The sequence below is a fragment of the Zootoca vivipara genome, chromosome 12 (genome assembly GCF_963506605.1).
Source record: "Zootoca vivipara chromosome 12, rZooViv1.1, whole genome shotgun sequence".
In the NCBI taxonomy this organism is placed as follows: Eukaryota; Metazoa; Chordata; class Lepidosauria; order Squamata; family Lacertidae; genus Zootoca; species Zootoca vivipara.
The window spans coordinates 50385283-50402736 of record NC_083287.1 but is presented as its reverse complement, the minus strand read 5'-3'; the positions used below and the strand labels follow the sequence as shown (position 1 = coordinate 50402736).

At 41.4% G+C, this 17454-nt stretch overlaps 2 protein-coding genes across 3 annotated transcripts in view; one reads left to right on the top strand and one right to left on the bottom strand.

Moving 5' to 3' along the window:
• WDR48 (WD repeat domain 48) overlaps positions 1–7111 on the bottom strand; it is a 34062-nt gene extending 26951 nt beyond the window's left edge. Inside the window, exon 1 of one of the 2 annotated variants that reach the window (XM_035129912.2) lies at positions 6927–7111. In XM_035129912.2, coding sequence (XP_034985803.1) covers positions 6927–6974 — 48 coding nt within the window. In that variant the 5' untranslated portion in view covers positions 6975–7111. The remainder of the gene's footprint in view (positions 1–6926) is intronic. The other variant, XM_035129911.2, reaches the window with a different exon arrangement.
• A 5080-nt stretch (positions 7112–12191) lies between these two features.
• Positions 12192–17454, top strand: part of LOC118092094 (sodium channel protein type 5 subunit alpha-like) — a 47360-nt gene continuing 42097 nt past the window's right edge. Inside the window, 3 exon segments of the mRNA XM_060281066.1 lie at positions 12192–12321; positions 14927–15202; positions 16415–16533. Of these exon segments, the coding sequence (XP_060137049.1) occupies positions 14936–15202; positions 16415–16533 (386 nt within the window). The 5' untranslated portion in view covers positions 12192–12321; positions 14927–14935.

The window sequence follows — 17454 nt, the reverse complement described above, 5'->3', positions numbered from 1 at the left end:
CCAGGCGAATGGTGCCTCTGGGGCTGGCCAGGGGGTGCTTCCTAGACCCCTGTATGGCAGTGTGGGGAGGCACCTCTCTTTGGGGCAGAGGGGGGCAGTTCAGAGACTAGAGGTGGCAGCTGCGGCTACCCAGAGGACTCCCAAAGAGAGGAGGCTAAGGGGAAACGCCACAAGGGAGGATGTTTGAAAAAGGGTGAGAGGCTGCCAGAATGTAGTTGGTCAAGGGAGCCATGGACTCAAAAAAGTTGAAAACATTTGGCTTAGGGAGATTTTTTTCTGTTGTTGCTAGGGTTAGACAAACCAGTAGATGCTGATCTACCTTATTGTCACCCTTGGCTTACAACAACAGTGATAACTAGACTAAGACACTTCTTATGCACGCTTATTCAGAAGATTCACCCAGTTCAACAGTTCTTACATCCAACTTAAAGCATAGAGGATTACAACTCAGAAGGTTGTAATCCTTCAATAAACCTTCTTCACTGAAGGTTTCTAAGCAGAGGTTGGATGGTCACCTGTCATGCAGATGACAGTTGAGATTGCTACATTGCAGGAGGTTGCATTAGATGACCCTTAGGGTCCCTTCCATCTTTGCAATTCTATTAGCCTAAGACAATTCCACTCACAAAAGCTAGCTCATTGTTTTCCACAAGAAACTGAGCATTCATGTCAGGTCTACAACTTGAATGCTAAATGTACTACTTACAAATACTGTATTAGGAATAATCAACCCCCAAAATTGAGTCAAGAGCACTAATTTCAGCCCAATGACAGAATGATTTCAAGCGTCAAAATATGCTTGTGTGTGTGTTTTCCCCTCTGGAAAATTATACAAGTTATAACTTTTGTGCAGTAAAAACAGCTCACCTCTGCAGGAGTTAGATTTCAAAGGATGATTTAGCATTTTGCAAGCAGATGGTACTGGTACATAAAATATGTCGTTCACACAAAGTTGTACACTAAGTTTTGCAATTCATATGCCTGAAGTATTCCATACTAGTGTAGAAAACAGATTATTGTTATCCAGGATTAAAAATTGCAAACTCTACTCCTTTCAGCTTTGAGAACAGGCAAATAATATGCACCAGAATCTTGATGAGTGCCTCTCAGTTCAACTTTCATGGAAGCAAAGGCACACAGGGGGATGAGAACCAGGGGACAGTTCTCAAATAGAAAACTGCATCTAGGTTCTATGTAGCATAGGTCAACAAGAAGTATGGCTCATGAGCATTTTTTTTGCTTGGGGCTCAGACAGGTAAGTGAACAATCCCCTAGAATCCATCTACACAAATGTTGCCCAGAGTTGTATGCAAGGATCAAGAAGAATAGACATTTCTGCACATTCATCAAGATTGTATTAACTGAAACATCTAACCACAGAGAGAAAGACATTTGGCTGTTTTTTTTTAAACAACCAATTGCTAACTAAGGGCTCATACAGCATGGTCTGGAGGCACATGAGGCAGCTACCTTGCCCAAGCAAAGATAGGATGGGTCTGATTGACACCTGGATGGAAGACCATGTAGGAATCCCATGAACGCTACTTTGAGTTCCATGACTGAAGAAAGGTGGGCTATACATTGAATATATATAAAAAACATCATTGGGGCCCGTTCACTAAAGCCTTTTCGGTTATTCAGTAGGCAATTTAATTCAATAAATGATATTAATCCTATTCCACCATTTGCAGTTAACCATTGTTGTTAAGAAGCCACACAGAGAATACCAACATTATAAAGGGCACTTCACCACCCACAAGTACAAAGAAGTACTGCTAATTCTGAAAGGTTGGGAATATAAGTAGCAGCAGGAATGACCATGCTATGCAACACTGGTTCCACCGTGTGGGTGCAATGATAATCTCATGCAATTTGAGAGAGGTTGAAGTCTCAATGCAATTGCCTATTCCCCCTCTAATGACTGGGAGATGCCTTCTTCATGGAAGGTCATGTGTACTGCAGCAGGGATGGAAAACCTGCTCCCATTAGCCTATTATCTACTGCACTTTGTTGGCTTCTACAGTGGTACCTCTAGTTATGAACTTAATTTATTCCGGAGGTCCATTCTTAACCTGAAACTGTTCTTAACTAGAGGCATGCTTTCACTAATGGGGCCTCTGCCGCTGGCACATGATTTCCGTTCTCATCCTGGGGCAAAGTTCTCAACTCGAGGTAACTCTTCCAAGTTAGCGGAGTTTGTAACCTGAAGCGTTTGTAACCTGAGGTGTTTGTAACTCGAGGTACCACTGTATTCGTATTTTAAATTGTTGTTATCCACTCTGAGATAACTTATAATGATACAGATTGTTTAACTTTTCTCTCTCCTTGCCACCTAAAAATATGGGAGAAAGGGGGTGGCAGAGAGAAAAAAATGAATGCCACAACCTCTATGAGCTCCACCCTGACCAGCATGCAGCCTTTGACAGATTAGTTACTTTTGAAGCAATATGGTATGGCACATGAAAGGTTCCTCACCCCTGCTCTCTAGGTTTACCTGTCTCAAAGCTGAGAAACTTCAAAACAAAAAGGATCACGGGGCATTAGGCAGGTCCTCACAAGCATCGGTTTGCTTTGATCACAACATCTGGAGTAGTTGAAGATATGTGCCCATGTGGTCTGTATGCTACCATTATTTAATTCCTATTTTATTTATTACTACATTTATTTTCCACCTTTCCTCCAAGGAGCTCAAGGTGATGTATCAGTAGATGCTTCCCCCCTCTCCTCATTCTATTCTCACAATATCCTTGTGACATAGGTTAGGCTGAGAGAGGGTGACTTTATGGCCAAGCAGGGATTTGAACCTTGTCTTCCAGGTCCTAGTCCAACACCACTACACCATATGGGCTCTTATTGAAGGAAATGCAAATGATCTAAATCTTAGCCATTTCACACAATTTCCAAAATCTAAAATTTGCTGATGGATTTAGCAATTATGTTTTATAGTTACAATTACTACTATAATGGCATATTCCGTAATAGGGAAAGAAGCCATTAAGCCCCATTTACTTCAGCGTAAGTGTCTGAGAATTGTAGCAAATTGCTGGTGCTGAGAATATGCATCAGTAATGTGCAATTTTCTTATTATTGAGACCTTACGTCACCTGCTCATTTAAGGATTATGAGAAAGATATTTTAAATACATTCCTGTATTATCCAAAGCTTTGGTTAGTAATCAGATCTGCCAGAGCGCTAGAAAAAACGGCTAAAGTAAGACCAAAGACTCCAAATGCCACACTACTACAGTGGTACCTCGGTTTGCGACCGCAATCAATTCTGCAGAGGCGTTCGCTCACTGAAGGCACGCTTCTGCGCGTGCGCGAAGCACCGATAGAGCGCTTCTGTGCACGCGCACACTGCACAGATCACTGCTGCGCATGCGCGAACTGCGCAGATTGCTTCTGCGCATCCAACGCCGCGGAACCCAGATGTAAACACTTCCAGGTCCGCGGCATTCGCTCGCTGAAGCGTTCGTAAACGGAGGTAGTTGTAAACCAAGGTTCCACTGTACTTCAATTCCTCTAGCATGTGCAGATGGTTCTGGAGAGAGGCAAGAATTTATCTCATTTGTGCTGTGGAAGGAAACAGTAGGAATAACTCCTGTAATTTCTCATAGGAATGCAAACTTTGACAACGAAATGCAAGAAGAAAAGAAATTTTAAAGGAATTTCACTATATTGTTTTAAAATATTAATAAAAAATATGTTAAGTACTTCAAAAGCAGAATACAGTCCAAACTGTGTCCACAGCTGGTTAAAGACAACAAAGGAGTTAAAGATCTGTTAAAGTAGAAGGAGATTTACAGAGAAGCCAAATGATTTGCATCTGTATTCACAGCTGAACGTATAGGGCAGATACCTATGCCTGATCTGACGTTCTTAGGGAATGTAAAGAACTGGGATGAATGACAATTCTTAAACTCTAGGCTTTATCAACAAATAAAAAAGTAAGATATCATTGAGTTCATATGAGAGTTCTTAAAGAGCTGAAATGTAAAATTGCTGATCTTTTAACAAAAATATGCATCCTGTTCCTAAGATGGCTTCAGTGCCTGATCACTGGAAAATGGCTAACATAGGTAACTACTTTTATAGCTGATTTTATATATGCTGTAAGCCGCCCAGAGTGGCTGGGGCAACCCAGCCAGATGGACGGAGCATAAATATTTATTATTATTATTAACCATACTTAGCATGGTATGTACAATTCAGGAGCTGAACTTACAGAGGTAGAAACAATGCAGAAAAGGACAACTACAATGCTGCAGCAACTCCATTATAATTAATGTACTACTTATATGCCAAAATGACTTTGAAGTGGTTTCCAACCACTTCAAAACAATGCATTATTAAAATATACAATGCTATTAAAACACCCTTAATTAAAATATATAATAAAACAGTTTAGAATCTTAACATTACAATTAAAACAGTTAAAAAACAGTTAGAACAATAAATTCACAATTAAATTCAGGGTAATGCTTGGCTAAACAGGTGCGTTTTCAGGAGCTGGTAGAATGTCAACATTGATGGTGCCTCTTGTATTTCAGCAGCGTGGGCATTCCACAAATACAGTTGCTACCAGTGAAAAAGCCCATCTCTATGTTACCACAAGCCAATGATAATCAGGTCATGGCAAAACTAACTGGGCTCCATTAGCTGATCTCCTTATGTGCAACCTCTCATGACTCGGGTGTAATGGAAAAGCAGAGCTGACATCAGCATACTGATGACACTGTGACCCAAACCTCCTGATGACTGCTCCCAATGGCTTCATATGGATGTTAAAAAGCCTTGGGGGCAGAGGTTACAATGTTGGGGTGAGTTTTGGATTTAGAAAAAAAGATAGAGGTTTATAATTAATTAATTAATTAATTCTTCCCTTAGAACCAGGGATGACTCAGGACCACAATACCTCAAGGACCGCCTCTTCCCATATGAACCTAACCGGTCCCTGAGATCATCTTCCAAGGTCCTCCTTCATGTGCCTCCTCAAGAGGTCTGGAGGGTAGCAACACGAGAACAGGCCTTCTCTGCAGTGGCTCCCTGTCTATGGAATGCTCTCACCAAGGAAGTTTGCCTGGTGCCTTCATTATATACCATTAGGTGCCAGGCAAAAATGTTCCTTTTTAACCTTTGGTTGATCTAATTTACATCCTATGCCCATTTTAAATGTGTGTGTTTGGGAGGGGGGCTATTGGGTTATTGCTTTTGGTTACATTTTATATGTTGTGGTCTTGTGAACCGCCTTGAGACATCCGGGTATAGGGCGGTGTATAAGTGAATGAATGAATGAAGAATAGAAGCAGAGGTCATCCAATAAAGCTGAATGGTGAGAGATTAAGGATAGGCAAAGGGAAGTACTTCTTGAAACAACACAGTCACACTATGGAATTTGCTGCTACAATATGTGGTGATGGAAATTAACTTTGACAACTTTAAAAGGCAAGGGGCAAAGGAACACATCCTTCTATATCAAGGCATTTCAGTTTCTAAAAACTCATTGCCATATAGGCAACTGGATTCCATATTGTGATGTCACTGTGTTGTTGGAAGGATGACGGATAACTGAGCCAGTCATGGCCAATTGTTATCAGCTATTGTGCTGCATGGCAGTAAGGATTTGAATCCAGTTCTCCCTGATACTAGCCTAGCCCATTACATGACAAGTCTAGCCAGAGTGGATCAACAAGGCCCACAGCCCACATTAGCCAGTCTCTGTTTCCATCTGCTACAGAGGTGTCTGGAACTTATCCCCAACACATATACTTAGGAAGCTGCCTAGTAATAATCACATTATTTGTCCATTTAACTTGGTATTGTCCAAACTGACTGGATTTAAGACAGGAGTCTTCCCTAGTCCCACCTGGAGATTGTGAGAACTGAACACAGAACCTTTTGTATGCACACCAGATGCTCTACCACTACTGAGCGACAGTCTTTTCCCCAAGCTACAACTGAAGCCACATTTCCCCTCTGTGTAAATTTTAATTGTAAGTCATCTCTGAGGAACCAATCTTGGCCAAAAAGTACAGTGAGCCCACAGACCAACACATAAACACTACTCAAAAGGAGATAGTAGACATTATTGGTAGAATTCCAAACTGTAGCCTCAAACTGCCAGCAGTAAAGATCACACCTTTTCAATGCTCTCAAAATTAAAGGACTACCTTCATGTAATATTTAATTAACATTTAACTTTCACCTCTACTCCAAGGAGCCCTGGGGCATGTACATGGTTCTACTCACCCCCACTTTATGTCACAACAACCCTGTGAGGCAGGTTCGACAGGGACACAGTGACTGCCCCAAAGCCACCCAGTGAGTTCTATGCCCAAGTAAAGATCTGACCTTGGATCGTCCCAGCACTAGCTACTACACCTACACGGGCCCTAAACCTATTCGCTACGGTGTGCGGAGAAGGTGTTTGGGCTTTGGTGTTTTTAACACCTGGGGCGCAGCTGGCGGAAATCGCGCGCTGAAATACTAACACCCACAGGCAGAGCCCTGAAGCGGTAAAGGCCAAAAGCATCACAATCTCGTTATTTCCGACGCGCGGGACAAGACGATGACCACGACGCCAAGCACTTCGCAAAGGGGTTCCCTAAAGCAGCTTCTTCCGTTCTCTTCCGCCGTTAAAGCGTCAGCAGCTGAGGACGGGGGGGAGAAAGCCAGGGTCTTGCGGCAATTTCTCTAGTTCCCAGAATATCTTTCCCAAGATGAGGCCGCTCCGCCCTTCATCCCTCCCCCACCCGGCTTCTTCCCGCGCTTCCTCCAACCTGTCCCCTTCCTCATCCCGGCCCACGCGTTTATCGCCGTTCTCCCCGGCCTTTCTCCCTCCAGCGAGGCCGCGGGAACCCCGCGCTCTCCTCCTCCGCCCTTCGGCCAAGCCTCCCCCTCCAACCGGCACCGTTTCACTCCCTTCACCTGCACTTTCCGCCGCCCCGCCGTGTTCTGTCGGTGATGAGCCGCCATCTTGCATGTTGACACTCTGTCGTCACGTCCGAGCAGGGGGTGGACAGGGAAAGGAGAGGCTGGAGGCACCCCGGAAGTCCCGCCTCAGGAGGCTCCTTCTGCTGCTGCTACTGCTACTGCTGCAGCCGCACCCCTTTCAAATCTCGGGCAGCCAGGCGAGTCACAGGAGGAAAGGGACAAAGGAAGTTAGTGGAAGGGGCGTGGCTTGCGCGGTTGCCATGGCAGCCGTTATTGTGAGGGATGGCGACGAACCGGGCGAGGAGGGTACTTGGTCTCGCGAGATTTGCGGGGGCTGGTCTAATCAGTAGGGAGAGAAGATGACAGTTGGAAACGTTGCTCGCGCTGCTCGTTCTCTCTGCCCCACCCCCACCGAGATGATAAAAGGGCGCGGGGTTCGGCTGTGTGGTACCTCAGTCAGAGCTCGGCTTTCCCGGGCTTTCTCACGTTTGCCCATTTCAGACATATCACATTCCGTTCCCCGTTGCCCACACGTTATGGTTATTCACCTGTACGTTGCTGGGTGCATTGATTCACCTCAGAACCAGCAGGGCGCTGCACGCTTATGTATTTATTTTGGTGTACAGTATTAATCGCCCAACCCCATGCCTCAGGATGGGCAAAACAAGCGCCCCTAACAATAAAGTTAAATTGAACTCCTCGAAGTTGCCTCACCATTTCATTACTTGAGTACCCAAAGGTCAGCACAAAGTCACCATAAAATAACTCCCCAATATTATTGCTCTTTGCTGACTATACTGTATTAACATTATTGCAGCAATTATTAAGTCACTTTTTACAGTGAAAAGGCTGTGTACACATTACCAGTTAGAAACACAGCTAGCTCGTTCTTTTTCCTCAGATTAGATTGAAGCTGGTTTGGAGAAGAATGCACCGAAACAGTAGTTCAAAAAACCACAAGATAGATACAGAATATGGCTAATTGTACACTGCTTTGCAAACTAGCTGACTTGAAAGAAATAAAAGACAACAGTTTAAAATTGGGGCGCAGGGGTAGAAGAACCATGACAATGCAAAAGAGATAAAATGACCATCCAGCAGCACTTTAAGAAGGACCAAGTTGTTCCCACCACACTAAATGATGGAACAACACCATAAGAGGCAACGTTAATTAACCAAAGGCCAAAGCAAATATAGGTCTTAGCCTGGCGTCCAAAAACTGACAAATATAGAGCCAGCCAGGCATGTCTCCCTGGAAAGAGCATTCAACAAGTGGGGCAGCCACAGAAAGTGCCACCTTCCATACATCCCTCAGGTGGGGCATGCAGAGAAGGGCCTCTGATGAAAACTTCAGGGTCAGGGTTTGTTCATGGGGTGGGAGAGGCAGTCCTTGAGGTATTGCGGTCCTGTGTATGGTGTACTGAGAAGGAACCCAATGCAGGGCAGGAGAGGGAGGCAGTCTTGTGGCATCTTAAAGACTAAGAGGTTGCCAACATAATGCCCACAAGGTCCCCTTCCTTCAACAAAGTGCAGCTTGTCAGAAGCACTGGGTTGTAGCCAAGACAATTAGCTGCAGTGTGTGCTTGGTTGTCGGATACCCACAAAGGTTTCTCCAATCTGCAAGTGGGCTCCAGAAGATTGCCCACCCCCAGTTACTTTCGGTATAACCTTTCACAAATCTTCCACCAGATGCAAAGTTGAGGTATTATAAAAGATAAGAATAAGAATAATTTATTATTGGCCAAGTACATTTCCCAACATACTTGGAATTTGTTTCGGCTACATTGCAATGGAAACATACACACTGTTCCACTCACAATACAAATTAGCAAAGAAACCCACCCATAATTGACCTCCCTTTCAGCTTGTTGTTGTCGTTTAGTCGTTTAGTCGTGTCCGACTCTTCGTGACCCCATGGACCATAGCACGCCAGGCACTCCTGTCTTCCACTGCCTCCCGCAGTTTGGTCAAACTCATGTTCGTAGCTTCGAGAACACTGTCCAACCACCTCATCCTCTGTCGTCCCCTTCTCCTTGTGCCCTCAATCTTTCCCAACATCAGGGTCTTTTCCAGGGAGTCTTTTCTTCTCATGAGGTGGCCAAAGTATTGGAGCCTCAGCTTCATGATCTGTCCTTCCAGGGAGCACTCAGAGCTGATTTCCTTCAGAATGGATAGGTTTGATCTTCTTGCAGTCCATGGGACTCTCAAGAGTCTCCTCCAGCACCATAATTCAAAAGCATCAATTCTTCGGCGATCAGCCTTCTTTATGGTCCAGCTCTCACTTCCATACATCACTACTGGGAAAACCATAGCTTTAACTATATGGACCTTTGTCGGCAAGGTGATGTCTCTGCTACACATCTACAAATTTAACAATTTAATGGCACAAGGGAAAAGACTGTTCCTGTGCCTGGCTGATTTTGTATATGAAGACCTGTAGCGACGTCCAGATGTCATTAGCTCATACCAATGACAAACTTGGGGAATGGTCACTCACTCCTAGTGTCCAGGGAGAATGAAATGCATTTTCTGATATTATTTGTATAAAGGACTGACCTGTTTTTGCCATGCAGAATGCGGAAAGGCATAACTGGGTGATTATGACATATTTCACAATGGAAGAGGAGCAGCAGGGTAAATCCCTGATTTGGATGACATCACTAGATCTCTACAGCCACAGCAGACACTGCAACCTTCTAATAGTTTGACTTCATCCCCAAATGCTTACTCCTCCATTGTCTCCCAAGACAGATGGATGTCAACAATTAGATCCTGTAACAGTGTTGCCAACTTGAGATAGGCCGGACACAGCTTAGAAGAAGCTTCCTTCTTTTTGCATACAATGAGTTGCTAATGAAAAGGCCTCTTGCACCCTACCTCACCCCATTTAATCCTGCATAGAGACCATGAAAAGGGCTTAATCTACTGATTTTAAGGCATCTACTGATCTTACGGCATGGGCAAGAAGGCACTGCTGCACCTTGCTCACTAGAAAGAGAGTTACACAAGCAAATTACACTTCTGCTGTGGCACAAAAATAGGTTAATCATTAACATATTTTTTTTTTGGAAATAATTGTTTATAATACCCCATAGTTTTTTTTTAGTCATATTTGCATTTCTGTAGCACGGCCGTGATTAATTTGATGTTTAGAACATTAGCCATGGACTGAATGGGCACAAAGAGATGGCAAGGATTATTGTGTTATGCAAATTTTCCCATTTATTAAGTGCATATTTGTCCATTTAAAAGACCAAAGAATACTTTAATGCATATTTGTCTTAAAATGCAGCCTTAATGTGTACTTGTCTTAAAAGCTGTTCACATCCTGTTATTCTCTAAACAGTTAGGCATTTAAAATATATACCATCTTGCATCTTTGTATGGTACAATGGAAGGAAACAGGAACCACTTTTTATGCTGGAACATACTTTATCAATTAAAGTGTAGATAAGAGTCAGGGTTTATCATCAGCTTATCCGGGAAATCTTTGTTACTAACTTCTGTGGCCATAAATGCCAGCAAACATTTGTGAGCATTATGGGGGAAACAAAAGCTGTGTTCTCTATTCCAAACATGTTTAGAAACAAACTCTCAAGGAATGTGGTATTTACCATTTCTGTCCATATAGATCATAATTTTTTATTAATATGTTGAAGTCAAATTAGTAGACAAGATTATGACTAAAATAATAAGATGCAACAGTGTAAACTTTTAAATCACCATCTTATATATAACTGTTCTCTTTTCCCCATCTAGGTTCTAGGCCAGGCTTCTCAACCTCAGCCCTCCATATGTTTTGGCCTACAACTCCCATGATCCCTAGCTAGCAGGACCAGTGGTCAGGGATGATGGGAATTGTAATCTCAAAACATCTGGAGGGCCGAGGTTGAGGAAGCCTGATCTAGCATAGCTGCCAAGTTTTCGCTTTTCTCGCGAGGAAGCCTATTCAGCATAAGGGAAAATCCCTGTAAAAAAGGGATAACTTGGCAGCTATGTGATCTAGGCTATGGAAAACAAAGCAGACAATTTACTGTAGTTGGGTCTGTTGCCTGCTTGTGGGAGAAAAGGACAAATCAAGGGGATTGTTCTAAGAGAGAGTCTTTCAAGTACACAATACCCTACCCACTTTCTGTTGTTTTTTCTTTTATATTTACCCCATGGTACTTACTAATATTGCACTGTATTAGCAACAAATAGCAAAGTATCAGGGAACCATAGTCTTCTAAGAACAAAAATAAAATAGCAAGGTATAAACAGAAACATAGCCTGTAATTTTATCTTGGTTTTCAAAGACATTATGTCGGGCTACTGTGCTTGCTGAATGACCAGAAAAAGTGCTCTAGCTTGCCTCTTTTCCTAGCAGGGGTTTATACAAAAACCAGCAGGTCCATATTTTCATGTTATGGAGCTAAAAACAACTGAGTAAGACAGCAACTGAGTCCTATTCAAGGGCTGGAGGCTATTCAACAAGACAAGAGTTGGGTGATTCAATATCCATATAGCAAATGATGTGTTTATTTTTTGGTAATTTTCTTAACAATTATATATATTGCAATCTTGCATTCTAATCCATGGTCTCAGCGGAATTTACATTTCGTTATGTGTGTATAGGATTGTGTAATTAGTTTATATAGTGCTGTTAATTAACAGTTGAATTGCAGTGTACCAAGCCCAATGTAAGAAGCAAGGCTCTATAGACGCTTATGGGTATCTCCTGCCATGCATTCAGAACCACACTTACAAATGAGGAAAGGTTCTGCTCAGCTCTTTAAATCTCATCCTGCTACCTTCCTTCTATAGCATACAGATTAATCTCTATATACATCAAAGAGATCTTTTAAAGCAAGAAAAGAAATATTCTATTAAGATCAAAGTAGTTGGAATGGCACTGAAACTTAATGTTACATAATAGAAAATATTGGCTCACTAAGTACATACAGTACGGTATTTAGGAGAGTGCAAGACAGAATGTTACCTAATTGCTCATTTCCCTTGGTTCTGGTGAGCAAAACCTTTTTGTGTCATTAGCTTCACAGTGTTTCAACAGATGAAATAACTTGTGCCTTTTAAAAGTTGATAATGTGGAATTACTACCATCTCCATTTACTTCCTCGTATTATTTTGTTTCCTGTATAATCTCTTGGGATCCGATTTATTTATCTCAAGCCAGAAAGCATGCTCCTCCTTCACATTCCCATTCCATCACAAGTCTGTACAAATTACAGTTTCAGCATAAGAGAAAGCAAGGAAGAAATTTCTAAAGAATAATGTGGAATCTGACAAAGTAAGGTGAACTGTTTGCTATTTTGGAAAAAGATCAACTTGGGGGAAAGTCTGTTATATTCTATTGAGATGAAGTGAATCTGATGCTGTTACACAGAAAAATGTAAGTAATCATGTTGGCAATGAGAACGAACTGGAAAATGTGAGAAAATTACAGGAAACTGTTGAAAATGTCTTCATTTTTTATTTCATAAAAGTATGGTTATTTGGATCTGATAGGAATGCTGCTATTATTATTATTATTTTTAAAAAAGTTCTTGCTTAAGAAGAATTATGTAGAATTCTGAGAAGGCAGTATGAATTCACTGATTCAATGTATGCCTTACAGGCATGGCACATAAATTTTGTGGTCAGGAATAAAACATCCGGGAAACATGCAACTGGCTGTTCTGCTTTCATTGTTTGTGAAGGGTTTAGAGTTGTACTAAATTGTACAGATTTACTAGATTCTTACAGTAAGAAAGAGATGTGTTATTACTGTCCACCTGCTCTTGAGCACATATCCTTTTCCACCCCTATAGTTGGCAAAACACCCTGGCTTTCTTATGTTCAGCTGTAAACTCTAGGATTAAAGCTGAATCCATCGTATTGGTGGAGTACTAATGCATCTCTCTGCAAGCTATCTTTTTCAAATTCATTGCAAAAACATTTATTCTTGGTTTTTACTCAAAATTATTTTATGTTTTGGGACTCAGCTTTTTGTTTTGAAGCCTCTCTAAGAATCGGTGGCTGAAGCACACCCATTCTGTTGTGTTTTTTTAATGCATTTACTCTGAAGTATATTATTCTCAGGGCCGGCCCTAGGAAGAGTTCCAGTGGCGCGGGGCACCAGGGTGCTGCGCGGTGAAGCCGCGCGAAAGCCATGCTGCGCCCTGTGAGGGCGGGGGGCGCCAGAGCGATCTCCGCCCCTCAGCGCCAGGGCGTGCGACCTGCTCGAGACTGCCCTGATTATTCTGTCCCCTGTTTCTGAGTTGCCCCTTGATATGCATCTGAGGGGCAAAAGATAACAAGGAAGAAATCAAACCAGCATGCCATTTCAAATAGAAAGGTGGCATGTCAATCCACAAGTGTGTTTTACGTTTTCATGGGTGCCATGCTCCAACTTGCTGTTTTGAGTATTCATTATCAGTCTTGGTTTTCTGAAGTATCATTTAATTGTTTTACCTGAAAAATTGTTTTTAGTTTACAGCAGGGTGGTCCAACACATGACCCAGGGGCCACATGCAGCCCTTGAGGCCATTTTTTGTGGCCTTCAACCTTCAGGACTTCTTAAAATGGCTCGATTAGCCGTCCTTTTTTGTTTTTGCTGTGAGGTGCACATGAAAACAAACAGCAAAGGCATTTGTAATGTCTCCCTCAACCCCAGGCTATCCCTCCCCGCCTCTAACATTGCCTGGGGCTGCTCTGTGTATATATAGGCAGCAACAAAATAATCATAGCAATAATAATGTATTAATGCAAGAGAGGTATTCCCCCCACACTGGTATTGGACAACTGGATACCTCCACATATATATTTAAGGCTACAGACTGCACAGTATGAATTTACCTGGGAGTAAGTCTCTGCGAATTTAACAACATTTTCTTATGCGTAGGCACACATAAGGCTTGAACATTCTGACTTGAGCAGGGCTTAATCCCAGGTCAGCAGGCACAGAGTTGTGATCCTGTTTTACAGATCACAGCCTAGCAACCTGATTTAGTGCATACATACGGTACTAGGGAGTAGGTTTAAGAGTGCATAACCTTAAATATATTTATTGCTTATACATTATTATGTATTAACTATATCGTGAAAACTTTAATTAACAATCTGGAAATTTAATTCAGTGTGTGGCCTGCCAGGTTCTGTGTCAAAGTACTTTTGTGGCCCACGGGGTCAGAGAGGTTGGACCACCCTAGTTTACAGTAAGGTTTCTCACCAGATAATGTGTGCCACTAATTCTAGTGTCAAATTATGTATAAGTCTAGCAACCACATATTCTTCATTACTTATCTGCCTTGTTCACATGTAAAATGGTGGTGAGGCCTGATTTTCTTCCATAATGGTAGGTGCAACATTTTTTCTATGGAAATTTTCTACTACTATATTGCTCCACAAAAAAGTGTTTTTAACTCAGCTGCTGGTTCTCTCCCTCTGGAGAGTGTGCAAAGCCTCGCATTTTGAATCTAAACACCCAGCTGATACTTTTGTTAATTACCCACACGTGTGTCAGATCTATTTTTCACCTTCACATACAAGTCTTCAGATGCACACGAAAGCTCATACCAGTGACAAACTTGTTGGTCTCTAAAGTGCTGCTGGAAGGAATTTTTTAATTTTGTTTCGACTACGTCAGACCAACATGGCTACCTACTTGTATTTAAGCTGGGAGTTTATCCAGCTAAGTCATATTCAGAGTAGGCGCTTTTACATTAATGGACTTGTTACAGTACTAAAGTTCTGAACTAGCCTAATTCAGACATCTTTAGTTATTATATAAATATGCATGTGAAATGGGAATGGATTGGAAAAAGTGGTGTATACATTTTAGAAATAAATAATTTGCACCACTCTAATGTATTGTGGGGTCCATTAAATATTGTTTATCATCTGTGCAGTTTTGCTGATACCATGGTATCAACTGACCCTCCCAAATCTTCTGTTATTATGGGACTTTTACTATCTGTGTTATTCCTTTTGTAATCAGAATGTTTGTTTGTTCCCAGTGCAAAAAGATGCCCAATTTTTCTTTTTCAACGGCTAATAATTTCCTTCGGTTTACTCCTGAGACCTTGGATCAAATTAAAAAGAGAATTGCTGAGAAGGAAGCAAAGCATGCCCAGGCCACAGAGGAGGGCAATAGTCAAGAGCAAGAAGAAAATATTCAACCACAGCTTGACCTGAAATGTTTTAAAAAGCTACCTATTCTATATGGAAAACCCCCTCCTTGGCTCATTGGAGAACCACTGGAAGATGTTGACCCCTATTACAAGGATCGTGAGGTGATAAAGTTTCTTTAAAGTAAATTGTAAGAATGTTTGTTACATAAAACGTTTTCGTTAAACCAAAACCAAAAAAAAGCTGCAGTTTCTTCTTGTGTAGCAGTCAACGTAGAAACTACAAATGAATTTCAGAACAGGTCTGAAAACATTAATTGATTTAATAAATATGATCAAATCTTTAAGCATTGTATCTGGGATTTAATTAAAAAGTCTATTTGCTATAAATGTTCATGCACATCTTGGACAGAATACCCATTTAAATGGTACCATGTGCACATTAAAGCAGATCTGTGGACAGGAGCCTAAATGTTTCAAATAACAAGCTGTAGAAATGTTTACAGTTATGAACATTTAACTTTTAATTTTTATGGCACTTACATGCACTTCATTATGTTCAACATTACAGCCAGTAGACCCAGGCAAAATATATTTTTCAGTGAACCTGCTATGAATAAGCATACACAAGATCACAGTCAGAATGATTTGCCGTGCATTTGAGATAAACTGCATACAAAATAATCTCTGCTGAAGTGCTCCATTTGTATTAATTCATCAAATTAAGATTTTAATGGAGGCAATAAAATCAGTGTCTTTGTTATTGTAATAATGCAGCATATTTGTCTTATGCTGGATGAGACTGTGTGCATTCTCCCATCTGGTACGAAATGAGGATGCAGTGTCACCTTATTTCATTTGTAGCCGTGCCTGCTGTTTTTGTTTGCTATCAGCAAGCAGAAGTATATTCAACCCACTGGCCTCTTAATAAAAATAGAGGTAGAATCATTCCATAACTTAAGCAAATGAATAAAACAGCAGAGCAACATCAACTTCCAAACTCCCATTATTTCTTTTGCAAATGAATTCCATGGCACAACCCTGATCTGAATCAGGGGCTAATGGTTAATTTCATTGGAAAAAGCAGCAAACTGAGATCAAATCACTGATGATCTATGTCATCCTTGTGTGTTTAGCCTTCAGTGAATGGCTACCACTACCCAGTCTTTTATGCATGCAGCTCCTTGTCATAATGATGGGTCTCCTGAGTGATGTATAAATAGAATGAGTTGTACTTCTGTGTTTGTCTCCTTTCATCTGAAGTCCATATTGTTCTCCCCAGTCAATCTTTATGAGGTTGCAGTGTGTTTCTATTTATAGACAGCAGGTCTATCATGAGCATGTTATATTTTAAAAGCATTTCCATCTATTTTACAGACTTTTATGGTGCTATCAGCCAGGAACAGAATCTTTCGGTTTTCTGCCACCAAAGCCTTGTTTTTATTCAGTCCTTTCCATCCACTGAGAAGACTAGCTGTGAAAATTTTGATACACACATATCCTTCCAATGTGTTTCCTTCATTCTAAATCTCTTATACAGAACCACAGAGAACTGTTAGTTATGTATATAAGCTTTAGATACCTATTTGGACTGCCTGTATTAATTTATATGTTTAAATCAGGATTGATGGAATATTATTATTGTTAATGTCACCTGACGATGTTTTTTATTATTATTTGCTTTTCTCTTTTTTCTATTATACCTCCAAATTAAAAACTGAAATAAAAAAAGAAAATGAGCTGGTGCAAATGCACCTTTAGGAAAACTGACCACCAGCCATTCTACTGTGGTGAGTCCATACAATATGAGAATGAGCCACTTTTTTAGCTGGCCCTGTATATTAAGATCCCTTGTCTTGCAGTCATGTCTCATACTATAGCTAAATGATCAGAGCTAGTGTAACATGATCCCTTCACCTCAAAACAAACAACCCAAAATTATAAACAGCAAATGCCCCAAGTGTGCAACTGTAGGCTAGAAATTGGTTTGCTTATGCAGCTTTGTTCCATATTCCCTTCGCTGCACCCAAAATAGCTATCTTTAATATCTTGGTTTATTCTGTACTGGACACACTAGCCCTGTTTTGAAGGTATGAAATGTGTAGGTTGAACTCATAGAATCATAGATTTGGAAGAGACCACAAGGGCCATCCAGTCCAACCCCCTGCCAAGCAGGAAACACCATCAAAGCATTCCCGACAGATGGCTGTCAAGCCTCCGCTTAAAGACCTCCAAAGAAGGAGACTCCACCACACTCCTTGGCAGCAAATTCCACTGTCGAACAGCTCTCACTGTCAGGAAGTTCTTCCCAATGTTTAGGTGGAATCTTCTTTCTTGTAGCTTGAATCCATTGCTCCGTGTCTGCTTCTCTGGAGCAGCAGAAAACAACCTTTCTCCCTTCTCTATATGACATCATT